The following is a 25,361-nucleotide window of genomic DNA, read 5'->3' as shown; positions in this document are numbered from 1 at the left end:
CATGATAGCAGGTCCAGTTCTAGTTTTTGTGACATCTCAGAAAGGTCTTTGGACCCATTCACAAAATAATATAATTATGGATCCCTTTGCAGCTATATTCTGTGTTTTTCCCAGCATGTTTTTCTTAAACTATCAGTTGGTACTTCAAAGATTTGTGGGCATACTTACTGTGGGGTCCCCTTGTGACCAGAGCACCGACATCAATTTAATTCAAGAGGCTGAACCCCAAGGAAAGAGCCTATACTGTAGCTTTCTCAGGTGGGTCCTGGGTTGAAAAGTTGAAGGCCTGTGGTTTAATTTTCATTTCATTGTGTAACTTGCATGTATTTCAGTTCAAGAGGTGTTAAACATTGAACTGTCAATCATTATGAACAGAAGAATACAAAACAGGGATCATACATGAGAGTCGTACCCTGATACGTCATATTATGAATAGGTTTCGGTACAAAACCTTTGAGTGCAGGATTGAAGTGCAGGAGAAAAGTAGTACAGACTGAGGTCCATAAAAACAGAGTGGTTTTTGGCATTTTCCAACAATCCACCATAGATGCCAATGAGCCATTCTTGCAGAATATAGTTGTCTTGCTAAAGCATATTATCTCAGATTATCCCCCTGTTAATCTTAGCCAACATTACAACTCCCATAGAAAAAAACAGTATGACCTTAAGACCAAGCCAAACAATTGGTAATGCACTGTCAAATATCCAAAAATACTGTGGCATCAGTGGTGAAATTAACCAGCAATGCATATTTTTTTGTCTTTTTCTTTTTTAGATTCTCACGGTGCTGACACTGTTTCTTCAGTACGCAAACAATACAGAGGTGTAGCTGGCTGGGTTTATACACTGAGAATACATGGAAGTCATACTCAAGTGAGTTAGCCCATCAAGCTTAAATACTAAGGTGCCTTTATGTCTAGGTGTCTTCATGTTCATGGAAAGATCAATACTCCTGGAGAGCAATGTGTGGAGGACATTGCAGGGAGAGGACACACAGGAAGCAACAGAAAAGAATGGGAGGACTGAAAAAGAAAAAAGAAAAAACAAAACATGTAGAGATAGAATGGGAAGAAGTATAGAGATGGAGGAAAAGGAGAAGAATGTCGAGATGAAGGGATGTAGAGGAGCGAAAGCACAGCTCTTCCATAGGAGGAAGTGACCAGCTCAGTGAGGGTCTCGGAAGGGTCTGAGTTCAGGTTCCCTGGCTTGCTCTTTCCCAAACATGCCGAAACCCTCTAACAGTCTAGAAAATGCTTAGTTCCAGACGCATTGGGAGTGGTCCGTTGGAAATCCTTGTGTCTGAGATAACTCTATTCCCTGGAGAACGTTTCATTCCAACATTCAGTCGGGAGCATTCTAAGTTCCAGAGCCCTGAGGAGATTCTGATTCTAGAACTCTGGGGAGAATCTAACATCAGTACTCCTTTTCTTTTAGGACCTTGTTGCGGTCTGTAGTTAACCAAGCTCCTCTAGAACAGAGGAGTTTTTTCAACTCAAGGAGTGTTGGTGTGTGGGTTTGTCTGCTGGTGGGGTTGGCTATACTGAGCAAACTGGTTAGCTTGGTTGGACTGGTTCGCTATGGGCTGGATGGCCTGGGTCGTTGGCTGGTTCGCCGACTGATATTGTTCCATCTCTAGTTCCCTCTTCCTCCTCATGGCCGACTGCAGCTGCTGCTTGATTATGAGAATCTGTCCTTCCAGTTCCGACAGCTCCTGAACGAGTGGGTTGCGGCCCACCGTGACCCCGAGGCCAGGGCCACAGTCTCCAACACCCAGACCCAGACATTGTCCCGGGGCTAGGCCCTGCCCAGAGACCCCCTGACCTAGTCCAGGACAAGACCCCGGTCCCTGCCCCAAACCCAGCCCCAGCAGGTCAGAGCGACCGTTGGAAGTGGTCACCAGGGGCAGGTGTTTGTCCAGCTTGGTTAGGGAGCGGGAGTGAGACAGTGGCGAAGGAGGAGGAGGAGGAGGGAGGTCCTGGGAAGGAAGACGCTCCAGGTCATTCTGCTGCACTTCCTGTGGGAGGATCCTCCGCCTGTTGCAGTGGGAGGACTCTGAGCGATTCCAGGATGCTGATTGGTTGTTACCTTCGTTGCACCTGGAGATCAGATAGACAGAAAAACATGTTCATGTATGGTTGTCTTTATTGCCTTCTCTTACTTAGTAGCATTCTGCTTCTCCAAGCAGAATTCCAAGAAACCCATTGGTGTATCCCACTCTTTCTGTTGAAGAAATATGCTGATGATCTAGTCCTGGTGTTCAAACAACTTGTAAGTGCTCTTATTGTATAGGTTCTAGAGATGCGCGGATGTTTTTTTTGTCACCCTAATCCGCGTTAACAAATTCATTATCCATCCGCCATCCACCCGCGGTAATTATATCATCCTATTTATAGATCCGCACCAACCGCACCAAATAATTGTTATTTTCCTGACGTTAGTTTTCTTATAAACAATGTCACTCACCACTGTCGCGATGCAGTGACTGTATACAATCCACAACCATGGTAACAAGCGCACGTCTTCATGAGTTACTTTCGCTTTCAACCACTTTGTTGCCATGTCGGCTTTTTATAAGCTTTTTATTAGCGACTTTTGGGCTTGTTTGGCACATAGACTGTAAAGGTTTGGCACGTGTTTTGGGCTTGTTTTCATAGACCTGGCTGATTATTTCTCTCGCAACCTGGCAACACCGGCTGGCTGCAAAGCAACATGTAGTGAGCGGCTATTTTGTGCCTGGTGTAAAATGACGTAATATTAAAATACTACAAACGCAGTTAACTCACACACGGTGAAATTTAGTGCTTTTTAAAAGCTATTATAGCCCTATAGATTGATATCATTAATTTAATTCCCACATTATTTCACCCGCGGTTTATCCAATATTAATTAATAATTATATTTGATTGACCCAAATCCACCCAAACTGCGCTTAACTGCGGAAACCGCGGCTAAAACCGCGATCTGCACATCTCTAATAGGTTCTCTAGTTTGGGTATGAGAGTAGACCACTAAACCCAGCCAGAGAGGGGAATAGACCCTCATTTCGTGTATTAATCCTAATAACGTCACATCTGCATGGGAAAGATCCAAGAAAACCTCATGCTAAGGAAAATGTCCTGAAGATTGTAAAACCAGGCTCACAACACGCCGAAATGTGACGCATTGTGAGCTTGTAGATTGTCTATTTTCACTATTTTAAATGTTTTTTAAATAACAATAAAATAATACAATTATATTGTGCCAACATAATGTATAATATTATATTATATACAGTGTGCCATTATAGTTGCATCGCAACGCTTTGAGAGCTAATAGATTGGTTATTTTCTAAATATTTTAGATTTATTTGTGCTTAAAGGGGAATACCACTCATTTTCAAAATTGAACTATGTCTTTAATACACCTTAGAGCTGTTGTGTGGAAATAAGAAAAAAGTCCCCCCCCTTTATGTTGCCTAGAACTGGATAATTTATTGAGGTCATGTGATAGTTCAATGTTGAAAATGAGTGGTATTCCCCTTTAAATCTTTGAAGCAAATTGAGTGCTCCAGTGCCTTTGTGAAGTGGCCCATAGTACTATTTTTCATATTACAAGATTATCTACTGTGCCGTACTCTACTCCCAACAAGGCCTCTCAACATGGGGAATATCTGGAAGAAAATAATCAGTGAGTAGCAATCATCGTAAAAGCATGCTTATTGATGGGGAAAATAAATTAAATCAATAATGTGCCTGCTGGGAACCCTCCTTAACCATTCTTAGCCCAGGTGAACACACTGTGTTGAAAAGCTAAACGTATAATTTGACAGAATAATTTAGAATACTTCGATCTCCCCTGCTTATATTTGTGTTACGTGTATCTTAGTCTGGGAGTATTCGGCTTGGAGCCTGGACAACAGGGGCGCGGCCACTGCGTTGTGATTCAAATCAACAGCCAATGAAGAAAAGGGGGCGGGATCCACATGCAGTGGGTGTTGCATCTAAATAGAATCGACGGGAACGAATTTCCCCTTGAGAAATTTCGGCCGCCATTGTTGTGTATTGCTGTTTGCCTCTCGTCTGACTTTTTAGACGAGTTGCACAGCTCTCAGACCAGTAAGAGGCGTGTCCGCTCAGATTCTGAGCGTAAATTACATCCCGCCCACAAATACCAGGGCTCTGGCCCAGAAGTTCCTCGCCAGAGCTGGCGAAAACTTCTGGGAACTCAGATTACGTGTATCTATGATTGTTCTGTTCATTGTCTTCTGGCTTCTGAATAAATTTACATCTGTACGAGTAACTTTAAGGCTAGAAACATTTTAGACTTTGTACTAGATTTGATAGCTGGAAAAAAATACTCTCCAATATTACTAACGGCATTGAGAGATTTATCTGAAAAGTGAATTCTTCACAAATAAGACATAACATGGCGAGCTGCATGAGATGAGACCATCAGCATTTTCAACATAGTGGATAATTCTGAAATGAATTACCTACAATACAAATAAAATGTTTGCTCCTGTTCTTATACAGCAATTGCTAAGGTAACCATGTTATGAATACTTCACTGCCAGCTGTCAAAAGACCGTTTGCAATCCTCTGTGCTTTTTTGAAATCATGATTAATGCTACGGTATTTGAGTTTTCTTTCTTTCTTTGAAAGAAATCATTGAAATGAAGCCCTTCAGATACAATCTCACCTCTTCTGTATCTCTCCCTACATTCAACCAGCAGTACTATTGCGTTTTGTGTATATTGTGTCACAACATACACAGTTTGATGAATGCATATGTTCAAAGCGCAATTAGTCTTTCAGAACAAATGAACAAACAAGCAAACAAACAAACGAAAAACATGTATCTACAGTTCAAATTGGTCTTGTCACTGTAATTTATGAGTTATTTTGTCTCACATGAGAACACATGGTTTCATTACCAAGCAGCAACCAAGCCAACCGGTTGACAATTTAGTGTAAAAATTGATTTGAGCGGAGATACCAGGTTCTTGCAGGACAATATGACAGTAATCGTTTCCGACTCTCTGACCGAGTGTGAGGTAGGATTCTGCAGAGTTCAACTGACTGGGCATAATTATACCAGAGTAGGTAATCTATCCTCGTTACCACAGGCATCCCTCGCATGGCCCTGCCTTCCTAATTATAACACATATTTTACTAATTCCAATTCCGGCCACAGTGCAAAAGCATAAATTCAGTATTTCGCAGTATGTGGCATTTCATATGGCAGTGATATAGTATATGTAATAGAGTAGAAGGGAAGGCAATTCATTAAAATAAAGTAAAGGAGTTACTTTGCTTAACAAAGGCTAACACAGGCTAATATACTCAGCAGTAAACTCACTTGGGTCAGTAATTTCCCTTCAGGCACATAATAACTGACAGTTAGGATTCTTCATCTGTTCCTACTTTGTCAGTCCTACTTCTGGCATCGTATCTAATTTGAAAACCAATATTTCCCTTCAGGCACATAATAACTGACAGTTAAGATTCTTCATCTGTTCCTACTTTGTCGGTCCTACTGCTGGCATCGTATCTAATATGAAAACCAATAGGAACCTTCCACTTGATGCTGTATTAATGCCATGTGAGAAATGGCCATTTGTGAATTTCGGCTGCTACAGAGAAGCGTAAAAAGAAAAAAAAAACATAATTAACACTGCTGTCATTCTTGAAATGCCCTTGGATGAGGCAACGCATATTGGGCTTAAAGTGCCGTATGGTTCTGAAACACTATTTCACTCAATGCAGTTCTTGGAAAAACACTGAAAGAAAATGAGAAAATAGCTCTTAGGGTTTACTAATAGAAATCTATCTCTCTGTCTCTCATACACACTCTGTTTATTTATTTCTCTAATTCTCTCAATGTCTCTCTCTCCCTCCCACATCGTCGGACTTTCTCACACTCTCCCTTTCTCTATCTCGTTTTCTCAGTTTAAACAGTTTGAGGTTATGTCAATGTGCGATTATTCACCCAATTTTCTGAGCTGATAATTGCTCTCCAACAGACTCTGACCATTTAATTTAGCTCCAGATTAAAAGCTGCTCCGTTAACTGCTACTTACTTGGATGTTAATTGATGTCACTAACTCCCAACCCGCTAATTTTCACAAGTGCTCCAAAAATATGTAGCCTACCCAATGTTAGAGAGTGCCTGTGTGCATTTTAAGTGAAGCAGTGTGTGTGTGTGTGTGTGTGTGTGTGTGTGTGTGTGTGTGTGTGTGTGTGTGTGTGTGTGTGTGTGTGTGTGTGTGTGTGTGTGTGTGTGTGAGTGTGTGCATGTGTGTGCGTGCGCGTCTGTGTGCGTGTATGTATTTTCGTTGTGTTCAATTCCATCGTAGGTGTCACCCAGTAATGTAACAATCTCCTTTGGTGTTTTATGTGTAATTGAAGCTAAAAGCATGTGCATATATCTGCATATTGGTATGTGTGTGTGTGTGTGTGTGTGTGTGTGTGTGTGTGTGTGTGTGTGTGTGTGTGTGTGTGTGTGTGTGTGTGTGTGTGTGTGCTTGCATATGCATGTGTGTGAGGACCGAGGTGCAAGATACAGAGCATAAGGTCCTACATCTTCTGATGATAATGTAATACTGTACATATGAGGAGGCAACCCATCGGCGCACTGTGGGTGCACGGTAGGAGAAATTGAACTTTATTTAAGGGATCACTGCTAGTGCTGATGTGACCCCAGCTGTTGTTGACCATCGGCCTGGTCTAACTTGGCTTAACTCTCTGGCATCCACATTTTGTTTTAAAACACAAAATTACTATTTTTGTCAGGGCTGGTATGGTAGACTTGAATGGTTTAAGGGAAACTCTTGGCATGCACTGTTCTCACAGTAATGGTGAAATCAAGGTATACTAAGGTAATGCTTTTCATACTTTTTTCATTGTAATTTCAAACCCACCAGAATCCACTTCAAATAAAGAAATGCATAATGGTGGAGTGATCAAAAGCAACAGATGTCCATACGAACAATTATTTTTACCTTCCCATAACAATCCCCATATTAGAACGAAACAAGCTTGGATCCAGAATCCCTTAATTGGGATAAACAAAATGATGATACATTTTACTAATCTATCGTTCACTCTTCACATGAGACTAATCAAGGGCGATGTGCATGAATGTGTGAGGTAGCACCCGCTGATTTTAGAATTACTACATTCAGGATGCAGCATCTGCATGTGGTACTACACACACCGAGTTTAATTACACTCCTGTCAGTTTAGTCAATTGAGCAAGTAGACTTTTTCAAAATAGATTATCCATGCTACTACTGAAAGCCTAATATATATTGCACAGAGTGAAGCAAGAGAGAATAGAATAGGAAAAGAAGAGAGAAAAGACAGACAGACAGACAGACAGACAGACAGACAGACAGACAGACAGACAGACAGACAGACAGACAGACAGACAGCCCTCAGGGGCCAGGACATGAGATTGTTGTCATAACTATGTATTTTAAATAACTAATAATTAATGCTCTGCAATTCATTTAAATCATTTGCATGTCATATCTAATTGACTGAATTGGAAGTATAGATGATACCTTTTTTCTGGCTTGGTTATGGTTGGTAGCTTGTCATCGGTGAAGACAGAGTTGAGGGCTCGGTGTAACCTCTGCAAAAGAAGCCACACATTATATTACATGTTATAATAAAAAGGTAACAGAACAAAACAAAATGTCACTTTTTAAAATGTATTATTTAATGCATGTCCTTTTAAATGTGCAACATGTCTCAGTATGCAACATACTTTTCTTCGTGTACGCGTGTGTGTCATAGACTGTATAAATGAGATGGACAAACCCCCTCCGCTGCTTTCTACAGACCGAAAATGAAGCCGATTGCTGCAAGACTGTAGGTCCGCCATCTTTCAATACGCGTCAGAATGAGTTCAGACCATTATTGGTTGGGTAACTTGTCAATCAAGAGCGGGGGGCGGGGAATGAATGCTATTGGTTGTGTAGCGTGTCAATCAAATCATCCCGCCCCTCCTAGAGAATAGCCTACTTTATCGTCAATTTTATAATAAATAGAACCATAATTTAGCAAAACGCATATCCTGATGATTGAAAGGAGACTTTAAACTAGCGACTGGAAGCATATAGAATTTATGACAATTTTTATTACAGTAAGAAAATCTAGTCTAAAGTTTGTCAAAAAACCCATTCACTTGCGCTAAAATAAATTCTTTCTGAACTCACAGGTCGGCGCAGGGTAAAACTGCGCCACTCTGGCCATTTTGTCGGCCTCATCGTAAATATCTCAGCCTTGCCCCTTGGTGTGTGTGTGTGTGTGTGCGTGCGTGCGTGCGTGCGTGCGTGCGTGCGTGCGTGCGTGCGTGCGTGCGTTCAGTGTTTTAATGAATGAGAGATGAGGTAAGAGAAGAGTTCAGCTGAGGTCCCCAGTTGCAATCTCTTTCCATGGTGCATTGATCCGTCCTTCCTCAAAACAATCAGAGATAGCGCAGACATCACGTGTGTGTGTGTGTGTGTGTGTGTGTGTGTGTGTGTGTGTGTGTGTGTGTGTGTGTGTGTGTGTGTGTGTGTGTGTGTGTGTGTGTGTGTGTGTGTGTGTGCGTGCGCGTTCGTGCATACCTGGCTGGTGTGCAGCCAGTATCTGAAGCGTGGTTCCTTGACCCTCGGGATGACAAATCTATAGACGATGTGTTCGGCTACGGTGGTCACCAGTGACAAGGCTACGCCCACACACAGCATCACGAACAGGCCGGAAAAGTGCTTTATACCCATCTGTAACGTCTGTGGAGAGAAAGAGAGGGTGGGGGGGGGGCAGGAGGAGGGAGAGGAATGATGATGAAGGAGAGAAAGAGATGGAAAGATGGAGGAAGACAGCGAAGAGGCAGAGAGAGAGAGATTGAGACAAGGCAAAAGACACGAGGGATGGAGTCAGATGAGGAGATGCAGGGGAGAGAGAGAGAGAGAGAGAGAGAGAGAGAGAGAGAGAGAGAGAGATGGACAGATAGAAAGCATCATAGATAGACAGGAACGGAGGAGATGCAGGGGTGCACGAGTCAGACAGAATGACGGAGATAGAGGGAGAGTGAGGACAGAAGGGCAGAGGGGTAGAAGGGCAATCATGAAAGAGATGAAGGGTGAGATTGTAGGGACAGAGGTAAAAACAGAAGAGAAAGAAATAAGATGAGATGCATAATTACCACTTAAAATAAAACATTTTCTAGTTCACTATGCATTCTACATAATGCCTAACAGGCGAGTGCTCTCATCGGAAGAACAGTCACATTACGCTACTAACCAATAATCATCGGCTATGGAGCGCATTCGCCAATTGACATTATGCTTTCTGAGTGCGATACACAGCATCCAGAACATTACTAACAACAGTAACAACTACAACCAAACTTTTCAGAAAACCTCGGAGGCTACTTTTGCTACTATTTCAGATTTTGTCCAAACCTACCAAGTGCTCCAAGGAAGGAGCACACTTTTCTAGTATTTGTAGTTAGAAAGTAAAAGTGGTGTTTGAACTCTTAACCTTGGGAGCATCAAACATTAAAGACAAGTGTCCAAGATGGGGATTTGAACCCATGTTTCTCTTATCCCTGGCAGCTGCACTAACCTAGTTGGCTAAAGTGTTGGTTCTCAAAGTGGGGTTCGGGGACCCCTACCGGTCCTTGGGGGGGTACCAGGGGGTCCCCAGCAAAATTTGTCAATATAGCGTCACAATTGTTTTAACCACTTTAACCATAATTTATACTTTGGCTATATAAAAGCAGATATATGCTTTTTTTTTTTTTTTAAATCTGCAGGCAAATACATATCATTTTGGGGGTCCTTGACATGAAAACGTTTGAGAACCACTGGGCTAAAGCACCAGCCCAGAGCTGACATTTTCTGAGAGGGGGTGGGACTGGGACTTAAAAAAAGGAGGAAGGGAAACAGAGTGAGAGAAACAGGTGAAAACAGAGACGTTTAAGTGCTGGTTATAAACTCAATAATCTGGTTAATGTTGTCACCAAATTAAGAGCCAAGGATCAATGCAGAGCCCTCACATGAATATCAATGCAATGCTACTAGTGTCAGCCCATAGCAGTCACTTCAATTCTCTAATGATGTCAGAGAGGGAGAGAGAGAGAGAGAGAGAGAGAGAGAGAGAGAGAGAGAGAGAGAGAGAGAGAGAGAGAGAGAGAGAGAGAGAGAGAGAGAGGAATGACGGTGCCAATGTGTTGCTTAATTCAGTAGTTCTTAAACCTTTTCGTGCCAAGGACCCCCAAATTGTATGTATTTGGCCACAGACCACCCATCTGAATTGTTTTTGTGCCAGGGACCCCCCCCCCCCCAGAAGAGATGATTTATGTAAAAACAATAAAAAATAGCAGATGTACAAGCTCGCAGCGCAGCACAAAGTGCTCGCTTGGAGCTTCACTCAGTATTTCTACCAAAAAAAAAAATGTTCTACAGCGGACATTTACAACTACAAGGTGGGCTGTGGCTGGTCAACTAACACGCCTGGAGGAGAAGAGTGTGTGTGAGACAGTTCAACCAGATTCTGAGTAAGTATGGACGCTACCTGAGAACTGTAATGATATGGACATTAATAGTTGAAGGACAGGACGTTTAATCCATTCATTTTAAGATTTCTTTGGCTATTAAAAAATAGCAGATATAAAGCTCATAGCACAGAACAGAGTGCCGTGCTATGAGCTTGTAGATCTTCTATTTATGTATGTATATACATGTATATATTTTGAGATGGGGGGGTATAAATGAGAACCTCTGATATTATAGCAACACAAAAAACTGTAAGGATTTAGAAGACATTTGTAGAATCCCCAGGAGCGAAGCAAAACAAATTAAACAATATATTCAAAGATTTGCACAAATATTCACGATTTAAAAAAAAAAAAATCTGCTATCCAGCTTGTATATCTGCTATTTTTGAATAGCTAAAGTATAAAATAATGGTTAAAGTGGTTACACAGATGCGTTCCCGGTTTTGAATGGGTTAATAGTTGAAGGATAAGACGTTTAATAGTGTTGTGTGTGTTTTGGATAGTGTGCTTCAGGGCCTATAGCTGCTCCCAAAGCTGTTGCAGTAGAGGTGATACAGGTCACTGCATACCAGAGGATCCAGGTGCACACGTAGGATAAGATTTTGGCGCTGTATCTTGCAATACAAAAGTATTTCTTTCATTTTTGGCCAGGCGCCTGGTACACCCCAGAGCTTGGTGACCAGGGCTGTAGCCCCTGAAGACATGTGCATTAAGCTGGGGCTGCCTGAGCACTGTAACAACTTTTATGTTCAATCAAAAAAATCTACTAAAACAAACAAATCAACTAAAAAAAGACATCAATATGAATACAGGCACACAGTTTACTGCTATACTGAATTACTATATGAGCATGTGGGTTCTATACCTTTCCAACACACTGTGTTCTCTGTTGCTGTGGCAAGCTAATTGAGTGCACGGGGAAAGTTGGGAAAGTCCCGGAAAAGACGTGCTGTGATTGGCCAGTAGTCACTTTGAGTGGCAGTTGGGGCAAACTCTCACCCCAAAACATGATTTACGATTCTGTGCCTATGGGTACATAACTCGGACGGCGCTGAGTCGGCTCAAGGCGGCGCGCCCCCGTCGCGGTCCAAAACTATACTTTATTGGCGAAAAAATGTGTCTGCGGTTGTTGGAAAAATAGTGGTGGCAGCAGGATTTGATCCCAGGAAGATGAGGTTGGCAGTCTAATGATCAGCGAGCCACACTACCCAGGCAGGTGCTATAATGTGTTTTTTGGGCTGTATTAGAATGTGACAATGCCCCCACAGAAGGAGCTTCCCTAGTCCAGTATAGGGCAAAAGCCCTGCCCAGTGGCAAGGAAGCCCCGTCCGCGTATAGTTCCATATATAGCGTTGCTGTGGGGTGGTCTCATGATAACTCCAGAAAGCAGGATGTAATCAGATTGATTGAGAACATGCAGGCTCAGACATTACTGGCACAACAAGCATGACTGGGAATGACACACTTAACCTTTTAGAACTTAGGTGGAGAGTGAAAGACAGAAAATGTTCCTTAATGGTATTGAACCACCAACCTCCTTTTAACAAACCGGTGACATTTCCTCTGTGCTACGGAAACATGGAACACTCTGGGGACATCAACGTTTTAAGCTCATAGGAAAAATGTTCTGTGCGGACATAAAATGTTCCTTATTGGTCTTGAATCACAATCCTTCTGTTAACAAACCACTGACATTTCCTCTGTGCTACAGAGACATGGACGATACTGGGGACAACAAAATTCTTAAGCTCATAGGATTTAGAAGCAGAACATGTTCCGTGACCATGTGCATTTCCGGAAGTCCTTCCTTTCAAATGAGAGTTCACACTCAATCAGCACTCTTGCACGCTCTTCAGTTAAAGATTAGAGCCAAATACAAACTGGGAAAACATTGTTGGTTTTTAACCAAGAACCGTCTGTTAACAAAGCACTGACTTAGACTAATTACTTAGTCTAATAGGGATTTGGAGTGAAAATGTTCAAAATAGTGGATTAAAACCAGGGACCCTGTGTTTATAAGAGACTGAAATAAAACACAGACAATGTATGCTGGCTGAGCCGGCAGGAACTACTTCATGTCTTGTTTGCCAACAAGACCTGCAGCCACATCATGATTTTAAAACATGCACCTTAACCATCAAGCCATACATCAAGCCACAATTCTTGATGTGTCTCTCTCAAGCGTGGAGATGGGGAATGCACCTCTCATACAGACTGGGTCCATTTTTACTAACTAGATTTTCTGTGCATGGCCTATATGGGGAGTCTCGGTTTGATCCAAGGAATGCAGGGGAAAACATTTGCTTGTACGACCTATATATATATATATATATATATATATATATATATATATATATATATTCTCTCCAGATATCCTGGCAGGTAAAACAAATATACTGTATATATATATACACAATATACAGTATATATATTATTATTATTATCAGCGCAAATCATGGTCTGTTGGGGTTCCTCAGGCCCTCTGCGTCATCAACAACTGCCAAAAGAATCAGGCTACGTGATCATTAATCACTTGTCAACAGTGCTTTTAGTTTAATGACTGAAGTTCAGTGAACATGAATGGATATAAAACACAAATGAAGCTCCAAAAACGGAAAGAAACAAAAAAGCATTCAAGTCTCAATTAATATTCTGGTGCCATGTCATTAAAAAGAAAACTAAAGCCTGATTTATAGCTAGTTGCACGTCGTGTCGTGCACCGTAAATAGCAGATCTACAAGCTACACAACACGCTGTGAGCTTTAGATTTCCGTGTGCCCAACACTGTGCACAACCGAGGATAAATCAGGCTTAACAGCACTGTAGTTGCTGTTTCATGCTGCCTGACAACAGCTTTCACTCTTCACTCCCAGAGAATCGAAACCTGTCGCCCTCCTCGTGTGAACACACAGAACCAAAGCTTAGCCACAACAGAAGCTGAGGACACAAGACATTTATATAATTTGTATAATGCCCAACTGCCTGACATCCAAAACCAAAGAAGCTAGGTCAGCTTTTTTCTCTGTCCAAAAAAATCCCCACCATGGGGTTTCCTCCGTGGATCAGCAGATTAACCCATTAAAACCGGTAAAGCGTCCCGTGTCATTTTAGATTTAAGCATTGGCTATTCAAAAATCGCAGATATCTACAAGCTCACACCACAGCTTGTACATCTGCATTTTCTTTTTAACATTTTTGTGTTTGAAAAATGTTGAATAATAAAAACAATACTGTATATATATATACAAATCTTCTCTTCTGGTGGTCCCTGGCACAAAACATTTTCAGAGGGGGGGGGGGGGGTCCGTGGCCAAATACATATACATTTGGGGGTCCTTGGCAGGAAAAAGTTTGAGAACTACTGATTTAGAAGGCATGTGTAGAATCTGCCTCAGGTCTTAATGGGTTAAAGCAATGTGCACCATAACTGTACACACAGCATATTTGGTTCATGGCCGGCTCATGACCTGTGTTTTGTGTAATATTGAAACGTGCATGCACGCAACACACACACACACACACACACACACACACACACACACACACACACACACACACACACACACACACACACACACACACACACACACACACACACACACACACACACACACACACACACACACACACACACACACCACACACCACACAATCCCCCCAGCTTTCATGTCGTTCTTTCTAGTATGTGCTGTATGACGTAATAAGGCAATTCCATAAATCTTCTTTTTGGTCTCTCTCGGTCTCTCTCACTTGATGGTAACCAAATCAATAGGGGATGGTTTATTCTGCATGTTAATATGCAGACAATACACAAACACAAAATAATAATAATAATAATAAGAATAATAAGGGTAATAATAATAAGGGTAATAATAAGGGTAATAATAATAATAATAATAATAATAATAATAATAATAATAATAATAATAATAATAATAATAATAATAATAAATGAATAATCCCATAAAGAAATTATTTGTTATGTAAGAGTACGTATGACCTTAAAAATGTTAATGGAGTAATGAATCATTTATCTGCACTAGTTCATTACTTCACCTCCTGGGGTTTGATAGAGCTGGTTGTGTGGCAGTAGATATATCTTTGTCAGTGAAGACAATCCATCAGATTGCTTTCATATCTCCATATTTGGGGTTTTATTTTTTCCCCCTATTATTCTGGTGTGAACATTCGGCGAAAATAGTACAAGCTCACAGGTGTCACATTGCAACACTATTTATTATACTACATAGATAGTTTATTAATTACATTAGCTCTTCTCTAGACAACGTTTCCCGAACTGAACACAAAACTTAACTGTTAGCTCAATTTCATTGTAATTAAGATATCCGATAGCAAGTCCCAAGGCAAACTGCTAGCCTAGCCACTTACCCGGCTCTGCTATGATCCTGACAATGATCCTGACATGATACTGACCATGACTAAACATGATACTGACATGATATTGACAGGATGCTGGCCCTGCTACTGACCATGATGATGACCATGACCATGATAGCCCCTCCACCCACTCAGCTACAACCGCCCCGGTATAGACCTGGCCAGTAAGGTTCCACCGTCATTTCCCCCATAGTAACCGCCCATCACACTATCTGTTTACAGACAAACCGTATCGTGTACGTTCATAATCTTTGACAGTGGTATAGATTATTTGAATTATTTTGCTGTTACAACTAATAAAGGTGCATGTCTGAACTTAATTTGTTAGAAAGTATGTGTTATATCATACTTGTATCAATACCATCTACTACACAATACATACTGTACTGTAAAAACCCTGCCAATTTTCTGAAAATCACAAGAGCACAACAATTGACATTTTCAGTTGAATGCCATAGCTGCGGCACCAGTTCAAGCTGTCAAGGATAAAAGTATATACTAGTTGGCTCAACAGAAACAAAACACTGCAGCATCACATGTGCTACTTGCTCTTTCTATCAGCATTCAACCATGAAGTCTATGCTAGAAAGTGGTCTCGAAATTAATGATGTTAAGTGTAGCTTCTGCATTGTGTTACATTCATGCCATAAGATATAGAGGTAATATTCTACAGTCATGACATGAGAGGGGTGGGGTGGTGGTGGGGGCTATTCTATCAAGCAGGAGGGATAAGAACTAAGGCCAGGTGAAGTGTCAGCCATTTTGCCATGGAGAAAGACAGCCGTAGTGCCTGGCAGGACCACAGAAACATAGGTTAGAGTGCAAGGTTGGAGCATGGCCTGGAGCTGTTGCCATTCAGCTTCCTTGTAGCCTTGTTCACCAGTGAGTGGGTTTTCAATTCCATATGAGCAGCCAGATTGAGCCGGTGCAGTGATAGATAGGAAGACGAATGGCATGGAATAATTTAGACAGGTTGGAAACTCAGGGGACAGGCTGCAGCATTCTCTCTTTTTTTTTTTAAAGATTATGTTTAAGGAATGAACATTTTATTGGCCAGCACAGGAGAAAAACAGACAGGAAAGATATGACAGAGAGAGCGGGGATGTCATGTGACGCAGAGGTAGATTTGCAGGATATCATGATAATATCGAGAGGGAAGGCTGAAGGCTGAAAAATAAGGTATACTGTATTGTGCTGAAGAAAGTCGAACAGCGAGGAGAGAGTTGGCTGGGCGACTTGACTTTCATTTTGTGGGTTTTCCACACATTCTGTTGAAAGAAACATGGGCCCGATTCGCTAAGCTGTTTACGCCCAATCGCCCATATTTTCATAATTTTGGAATGTACCAGCATTTACGCTACGTGTCTGATTCATCAATCTATTTCTGTCGGTCTATTTTGCGGGAGATTAGAACGCCTCATCTTCATACAAAATCAATTGCAATCGTGCCAAAACTCAAATTTATATGCCCAAATTAAACCAATTTTTTTTCTTTTCAGTTGACGTATTTAGAGCTGAATTATTAGGCGTGTTTGCCGCTTTTGCAAGTGTGGCCTCAGTTTCGCCTATTGGACAGATTACCCTCAGTAATCAATAAAGATTAAAGCTGATAAAAAATATCGGATTTTGGCAGAGTCCAGAATAATCTTTTTTAACTCAGTAAAGGTGATGTTCAGTAGAAAGGCCATATATAATATCCATTCCAAGTTGTATTAGCCTTTGCTCGTGAGGTTGAAGTTTATCAATTAACTTCTTATTCTCATTACACACTATAACTTTATTAACGTGCAGTGGATCCATCGCGTGAGGGACTCACTTGCCAAAATAAGCTGATCTACAAGTTGTCAAGGCGGTGCGTACAGATGCGTTGTCAGCTTGTAGATCTGTCCATTTTGAAGCGTGATGACGTTTATGGTCTCACGTTAGAGTTCCCGGTTGCTTTTTATGATGTTAAAGTAGGACGTGGATGATCTACACAGGAGCGTGCTCCTGACTGTCAGGCTAAAATGAGCTACACACGTGATACACACAAATGAAGGCAGTACACAGCGTTTGGTGGATTGCACGTTAGACTGTGATTATCGAAAATACACCCTTCTTTAGAAACTTTATTTACACATTATTTACGACCAGCTTAGTGAATCGGGCCAATGGTTAATAAAAATGTCTCATAATTATTTTTTACACTTCCTTAGTTAAACAATCCAAACGTGTACCTCCGTATGTGTGTGTGTGTGTGTGTGTGTGTGTGTGTAAAAGTCCATGGCCGCTGATAAAAACGACGCTGCCGTAAAGCTCAGCAACATCAAGCAGACAGCTGCAATGGACAAACGTACTCGTCGAAAGGCTGACAAATCCTCCCAGACCTCTACCGCAGCCACATCAGGCCAGGAGTTCAAGTGCACCGGTTGCCAGAAAATCTGTCGGTCAAGGATCGGCTTATATGGTCATCAACGTGCCTGCCTCAAAGCAAAGCAAAAGGACTCCAAACTCCTCCTAAGAACCAGCCATCGTGTGTGTGTGTGTGTGTGTGTGTGTGTATGTAGGGACACATATTAGATGGTGAGGTGTATTGTACAGTATGTAAGTGTCCGCTTTATTTTGGACGGAAGAACGCAGAGAGACAGGAAACCAAGGGCAGAGAGAGACACGCAAGACAAGACAGGGGTCACATTCAAACCCAGGTTCTCATGCTCACTGGGAGCATATGACCTTGCATTTTCACACGGCGCAAAGCCTGGTTTTCGTTTCAAACTGACGAGTGTGATCTGGTCTCGACCACAGCTACTCCCCAACTAGTATCCGGTTATATATTCGGTTGAGCATCGCAATGTTATTGTTCCCCCACATGAATGCCGAATCATAGCTTGTTCTTGCCAGTTAGAACAGTACACTCACATTTATAGTTATTTTTGTATTTCTATAAGATGATATAACGTGCACTGCATCACAGGTTTATGGGTGGGCGGAGTGGGTCTTGTTTCCGCTCTTGTTTCAGCCCGCCTGGTGCCGCACATTTATATCCTTTCTATACCAGATCAGAAAACTGCTAAACGAGTTGATCCCAGTCTACTAGGAGCAAAGGGTCTGTGCACTATCTGCCTGAGCCAGTCTCCTCTACTGTTCCTGACCTGAAATGCAAATGTCCTTCGTGTGCTCATTAAGCAAAGCTTGTTTATTGTTATGAAGCATTTTAAGTTTTGTTTTTTTGTGAACATAATTCTCATTAAGTTTCATGTCCCTACAGGGCTGGAGATAGCCCTTTGAAAATCTGTTGTAAAACGATATGAGCGTTGAATAGGAAATGCAGGACACACGCACACGCACACACACACACACACACACACACACACACACACACACACACACACACACACACACCCACACACACAGTCACACATCCCCCACAATTTTTATTATTATTTATTTTGAGTGCTGTTTTTATTATGTATACTGCAAGAGCAGGGTGTTAATTACCTCAGTTACAGCGAAGCTGCGTTTTCCACAGGGTACCACCTTGTACCACTTATCATGCAGCGTGTCCATGAAGCCGTCTGATTTGTACTGACTGACCAGCTCTGAGATGTTGGAGGTGAAAGGAGAGTTCTGGGGAAGGCCAATGCCATAGCCTGGGTGAAAGGACACAGACAGACAAGACAGACAGACAGACAGACAGACAGACAGACAGACAGACAGACAGACAGACAGACAGACAGACAGACAGACAGACAGACAGACAGACAGACGGATGTAGACACAAACACACAAGACACACAGTTGTACAGTATTGTTTAGCAATTATTCTTTGGTATCAACAGTAAGCTTATTTTCTACAGACTCACATAAGACAGACACACAATTGTACATGATGTCATGTAATGCCATTCCTATATCAACGGTTAAAGGAGTAGTTCACCCCAAAAATGACGTATTTTCTATCAATTACACACCCCATGAAGCCTTAAATTCATGGAGATTTTTTGTCTCTGTCATTGAATTATTGGCTCAGTAATGCATTCGTGGTAATGCCATGAATTTAAGGTTTCTTGGGCTGTGTAATTGATAGAAAATAAGTAACTTTTTACGTGTGTCCATTCCAAAGTGTCCATTTCAATATCCCAGCCTCGCACGGTGTCCTTTTTCAATGGCTCTTAGCTGTTGTGTGTAAGAGTAAAGAGAATCCTTGTCAGGAGCAGGGTGACCATTAGCAAGGCTGTCGCTGCTAATAACCAAACATCACGGTTAGGAAAGACACAGCCATTTAATTAGAAATGTCAGAGGGTATCTCAGGACCTGTTAGCATGTTCGCTAAGTGTGACAGATTTAGCAAATCCTTCCCTGTTTGGTAATGGGACGGAACCACTCACAGATGCATCTCCGTTCTGTCCCAAAGATTCCATCTGCACTAAAGTTTTGTTGTCTTGGCTTGTAAATCTTTCTTTCTTTCTCTCTTTTTAACTATTTTTAATTCAAAAAGTTCAAATAGCCAATCTACAAGCTCACAACGTGTCGATGTAGATCGGCTAGTTGAACAACAGTACTTAGTACAGTAAATAGTTAAACATGGCAAAGAAGTTTAGGGATAATGGGGCACGGGCGAAAATAGGGCCCTTGGTGTAGATGGGAAAAAGCGGTATACAGTAGATGCGCTCCCCCACTTCTAAAGGTACAGTAGCACTACACACCTGTATTATCCCCCCCTATGTAGGCCTACATTAGTAATTGATTTCCCTCTAATGTTCCTTTTTTTGTTGTTGGTACTGCAGTACATAAATTCAAAATTTGACATAAAAAAAAAGTAAAGTTAATTCAAAATGGTCTCATGTTGGCACCTAGTTTGGAATATAAAATGTACAGCACCTACAGTACAGTTACTTAATGCTTCCCTAAACTCAGTAATGTGTGTTAATGTTCTTCAATGGCAAATGATTCACTTAAGTCAGTAAGTGTGTTAAAGTTCTATAGTAAATATTTAGCTAAAGTCAGTAAGTGTATTAATGTTCTATAGTAAATTATTCTATAAAGTCAGTAATGTGCGTTAATGTTCTTCAATAGCAAATGATTTCATAGTCAGTAATGTGCGTTAATGTTCAATGGCAAAAGTTTCCCGCAACAACTCAGTAATTTGTTCTGTTGTATGGCAAAGGCTTCCATAGACTCAGTAATGTGTGTTAATCTTCTGTGTTGATTTACCTTCAATAGCAAAGGGCTTTCCAACGGTGAGTGTCTTACAGTCTGCATCAATGGAGACCTCATAGTCCAGCAGAGCTTTATCCATGATGAAAGCATCCAGTTTCTGAGGGTCAGCTCTGGAAATGATACAAGAACTCACACTAAGTATTTTGTTGGCATGTCCACTGTATTAGGTCAGTGAAGCGAGACAATAATGGCAGAGAGGGGGGATAACAGCCAATACAAGGATATTGTTATTATAGTATATGGGACAATAAGTGATTCCAAGCTGACACATGAATCAAACTTAAAGTACTGCATGTAACCACTCAAATTTGGATTGGAGATAGGGTTATGTTTTCAGCTTGTTTTCGTCTGTCTGTAAGTCTCTAAGCACAATTACTTGAGAAGGGAAGGACATAATGTCCATGAAACTGGAATTGGAAACTTGGAATTATCATTCAGCAGAGTTGATTAACTTTGGTGTTGAAAAGGTAAAGGTCACAATGAAGATCAACGTTAAAATCAAGAACGCATGGTCACATTTCTCTGAAACTGTGAGAATCATCAATAGGCTGCCCTGCAAGAGATAACCTTTGGGTCAAACCGGTCAAAGTTCAAGGTCACAACTAAGGTCACGGTTTCAGCTGGAAATGACATATTTTGACAAATGCATATAGTGTTGGTGGAGGTACTCTATGCCCTCTACTGAGTACAACAATTGCACTTCAATTAGCGTTCTAGTTTTTTAAGACATTGATCTTTTTGAGCTCCTGAATGAATGCTGCTTCTTTTTGGGCTTTCTAGAAACCCCTAGTTGTGTAAACAATAAGAGAAGGCAAAGGAAATGTTTGTCTGATAGTGAAGAAAGACAGATTTCTTATTAGATTTGAAAACCCCTTTCAGATGGCTACAGCCAGTCTAGACATAATCAATCTCACAGCTCTTTCTTTCATAAGCAACATACTAGATGCTGGTCTAAAGCTGCTTCAACTTTGATTCTACTATACTGTCAAAATATTTAAAGTTAAGGACCAACGATGTGCTATAAACTAGCCAAGTCTGAGACCTCAGTGGACAGACAAAAATGCTGACGTCCAGAGCATTAGTCAAAAGTCAGCCCCAGACTACAGTCTGCTTTTTGTAAATGTATTGCTAATGAGTCTCTATTGGTTTAAAATTACAATTATCATTGGACAGCCCTGTTGTTGTTGTTTTTTAACAACTGGTTATTTATTTTCTTTTTCTCCCCAATTTTCTAATTGCCAATTCTCCCGTTGTGTACTGTGATCTGTGTTGCATCACATGCCTCCACTGATACACATTGGGTCACTAGGGGTGCAGCAGTTAATTTAGTAGCAACAATAACAAAAAAAGCAGAACTACAAGCTTACAACATGTCACAATGTGACGCATTGTGAGCTTGTTGATCGGCTATTTTTGCACGACACCATCGTACAATTAGGCTAATTGATCAGATTTTTCACATTGATTTCTCACCTGACAGTATTTTGTTCTGACAGAGTTTCAACATTGGGGTGTAATATGTGTTACGGGCGCAGCAGTTAATTAAACTAATCAATTTAATTGAAAATAAAATAATAATTGATAATTTAATAAAATAATGTTGGGCCTGAGTGGGCATTTTTGGGACAATTATAGGTGAAAAAAAAAGTTCAAATAGTTAAAATATTTTTTGCACGACAGCTTTCTGTGGCGAAGTATAAGATAAGGGTAATCGTTTTGTTGATTTAAAAATAAATAAAAAATACACAAAACACACCTCTCTAATATTCACTTAATCAAAAAAGTAATCGATAGAATAATAGCTAAGAAAATATTCGATACTTGCAGCGATAATGGTTGTTGAGGTTCAAACTATCTTCCCCAGATCCCCTCCCCACTGAAGAGGCACCATGGCCAAGTGCAATGACAAGGACACAATGCCCTTCCAACTTCCTTAACACTGCCAATTATGTTTGTTGGAGGACCCGGCCAAGCCAGATTAAATTAAAATTAAGATGCATGAATAGGGAAAGTCTATAATGGCTATCACTTAATACAATTTCAGCACTGCCAGATGCTTCCATAAGTAGTCAGTAGTCAGAGGTTTGCAAACTGTTTCAGCTCTAGACCCAAAAGAGAAATTTGGTGTCTTACAGTAGATACATTATGAATTAAATACATATTAAGCCCTTGTTAAAAAATAGAAGAAGGGTTAAAAAAGAAGAAGGAAATATTTACTTGTGAATCACGACCCATAACAATGTGTCGGTGACCCAAAATGGGTCGCTACCCTATATTTGGGAAACAGTAGTACCATCCCTGTAGTATCAGGGCATATAGGGTAGTGTTTAGAGTCAGATCATAGCCTGGAGGTGTGGACATACTGTATAACTCCCATAGCATCAGACACTTGTAGCCGTTTTGAATTTGATATCAGCATCCACAGCCCGGCAAACAAAGTCTGTTTATCTCCGTGTCTCTCTCCACTAGCTTGAATCATGAAGAATGACATAAGCTACAAACGACTGCTCCTGGTGTGCAACCGCAGACTAGACTTAAGAGTGACCTTCCTCAGGATGTTATGCTGTTACATCATGCTGAAAAAATATATTTAAAATTATTCCTAACTCACCGCTTTGATGTAAGGATGTTTTGTTGCCACATACACCTAACATATTACAGCAGCCACATCAAGACAGACTTAGATGCTACAGTACCAGCAGGCTGTTTCAGTTTCTTTTAATCACGTCAAGCAAAGAGATACAGTAAGTAGTTTAAAGGTAACTAGCAATTAAACTAATTAGCAAAAATAACCGATCCACAAGCTTATACATTTTCACACAGCTCTACCTCCCCTCCTCAATAATCACTGCTACCACCCCCTCCACCCTCACCTGACATACACAAATGGATGCAAATAAACTCACTAAAAACTCAACGGCAATAACCAATGAAGTCCCCATAATTGATCCAGACTCTCTCACACGCTCCACTCAAAATGTCTCCCTCGACATTGATGGCTCCATCGTCACCCTAGCCACCAAAGTCCGTAACCTTGGAGCCATTCTCGACCCCACATCACATTATGCTGTAACGCCTCAATTTCCCATTGGAAATTAATAAAGTATATCTCATCTCATCTCACCCTCTCCTTCCAGCCCCATATCAAGCAGATCACCAAAACAGACTTTTTCCACCTCTGCAACATTGCCCGCCTTCGACCCAAACTGTCACACACTGCTGCAGAAACACTCATTCACGCCTTCATCACATCCAGACTTGAACACTGAAATAGCCTCAGGGCCTCAGTGACAGGGCCTTCTCAGTTGCTGCCCTCTCCCTATGGACCTCACTCCCAACTCGCATCAAAGCTGTGCCCCACCATCTTTAAAACCACCCTCAAAACCCACCTCTTCAGACTTGCCTTCCCCGCCAAATCTATTTCCCTTTTTTTTCTCCATTCCAATTAAATGTACTGTTTTTTGTTTTTTTACCCTTATTTTCTCTTTCTAACCATCACACACATTCATAGGAACCAAACGATCTGTAACAAATAAAACACAGCAGGCCACGCTGAGTAGACACTACATTATTGGCATACTAATGTGTACGTTTCTGTCATGTTGCAGTGCCGTTTTGACAGCAACAAGGGCAGAATGACGTGTTTGGCATTTGAGGAATATACATTATGCTTCCGTTGTCCCGTCGTGATGTGATGAGATGTGAGTTTGTGAAACAAAACACATTTGAAAAATTCTAGAAAATCTTTGAAAACTTTTGAAAGTTTTTGCCTATGAACAAAATAGGGATGCCAGCGTTAATGTGTACGAACACGGAAAGGATTAGATTTCCCATGACTCCTCTAGTCAGCACAATGCGAGTTAAATAAGAATTCCTGTCAAGACTCCATGCTTTCCGGCCCTAAGCCTACCACACCCCAGTCCTGTATCCCCCCACATTCTGCTGTGCTCCACAAGGATGTGAGGTGAATGCGGAAGCGGGTTTAGATGACAGCATACACAGGGGGGGGGAAATCATGGTGCCATTAGGACGGGAACAGCTGTAGTGATAGATGACAACGGGGGTGGGGGGGACATATTTATTTATTTATTTACCAATACTTGTTTTTGGAAAAATGCCTTAGTTTGAACTCTAGTTATGTTTTTCTTTTATGTTTTTTTTATAGAATTCACTCATCTATTGCTGAGTGTTGCGTGGACCTTGGTTCTATACAGCTGCTGGGAACTGTTTGTTTGTGTGTGCGTGTGTGTGTGTGCGTGTGTGTGGGCGTGCGTGCGTGCAAGCAAGCGTGTGTGTGTGTGTGTGTGTGTGTGTGTGTGTGTGTGAGAGAGAGAGATAGATTTGTGTTCATGAATACATCCACAGTAGCAGGGAAAAGTAGATTTTCGGTGAGAGATTAAAGCGAGGGTATATAGGTATCAGAGGAGGTGGCAGTACCGTAGGAGAAAAAGCAGTGGTGTACTATAGGGGTGTGTGTGTGTGTGTGTGTGTGTGTGTGTGTGTGTGTGTGTGTGTGTGTGTGTGTGTGTGTGTGTGTGTGTGTGTGTGTGTGTGTGTGTGTGTGTGAATGCACTTAAGGATTATTCTAGAGATTCCTTTAATTGAATTAAACTATTATCTTAAACTTTCATCTACAATGACATGCCCAACATTGGGATACATTATTCAATAATTGTATTGAACTATCAATATTTCTTATATTATTTATATTGCATCAATTAAAAAAATGCAATGTCACACTAACTTGTATTTAACCATTTAATCTGTCTTTGTATACTCTCTTTGTATTATTTGAATCATTATACAGTAGAAGATCATAAATATACACTGTTTCTACAGTACCGGTACCTGAAATCCAGAGAATACCAGGAGTGGCAGCCCTGGTCTCTCATTCATAAGCATTGCTTATTCCCTTTGATACCACATTCTACACAATGAAAGTGAAAAGGCACAGGTAGTGCTGTTCACTGCCTATATGCCTAAAAGTCTTGGTAATGAATTCACTTGTTATATTTACATAAGCGTCTGCGCAAATGTAAATCTGATACTGAACATAATATCCCACGGTATACGTTCCCTCTGATTCACTTGCTACAAGATAGTTTTATTTAGCTAGCTACCCCGATAGTAGAATTGGAATAAACCAATTGAAACGTCAAAACTAGATTTTCAAATGGAAAGGGAAAGTTGTGGGAGACAGGGAGATAAGGCCGTTGCAGTGATCGTGAAAAGAATAT

At 41.1% G+C, this 25,361-nt stretch overlaps 1 protein-coding gene across 1 annotated transcript in view; it reads right to left on the bottom strand.

Moving 5' to 3' along the window:
- Positions 1-915: 915 nt before the first annotated feature.
- The window catches only part of grin3a (glutamate receptor, ionotropic, N-methyl-D-aspartate 3A), a gene marked incomplete at its 5' end in the record, with an annotated part of 81,902 nt that continues 57,456 nt past the window's right edge, over positions 916-25,361 (bottom strand). Inside the window, 5 exons of the mRNA XM_084047196.1 lie at positions 916-2,096; positions 7,544-7,614; positions 8,594-8,755; positions 18,403-18,554; positions 20,119-20,234. Of these exons, the coding sequence (XP_083903322.1) occupies positions 1,493-2,096; positions 7,544-7,614; positions 8,594-8,755; positions 18,403-18,554; positions 20,119-20,234 (1,105 nt within the window). The 3' untranslated portion in view covers positions 916-1,492. The remainder of the gene's footprint in view (positions 2,097-7,543; positions 7,615-8,593; positions 8,756-18,402; positions 18,555-20,118; positions 20,235-25,361) is intronic.

This window comes from Gymnoscopelus microlampas (genome assembly GCF_963454915.1).
Source record: "Gymnoscopelus microlampas genome assembly, chromosome: 21".
In the NCBI taxonomy this organism is placed as follows: Eukaryota; Metazoa; Chordata; class Actinopteri; order Myctophiformes; family Myctophidae; genus Gymnoscopelus; species Gymnoscopelus microlampas.
Note: the sequence above shows the minus strand (reverse complement) of the source record. Positions and strands in the feature narration are given on the sequence as shown.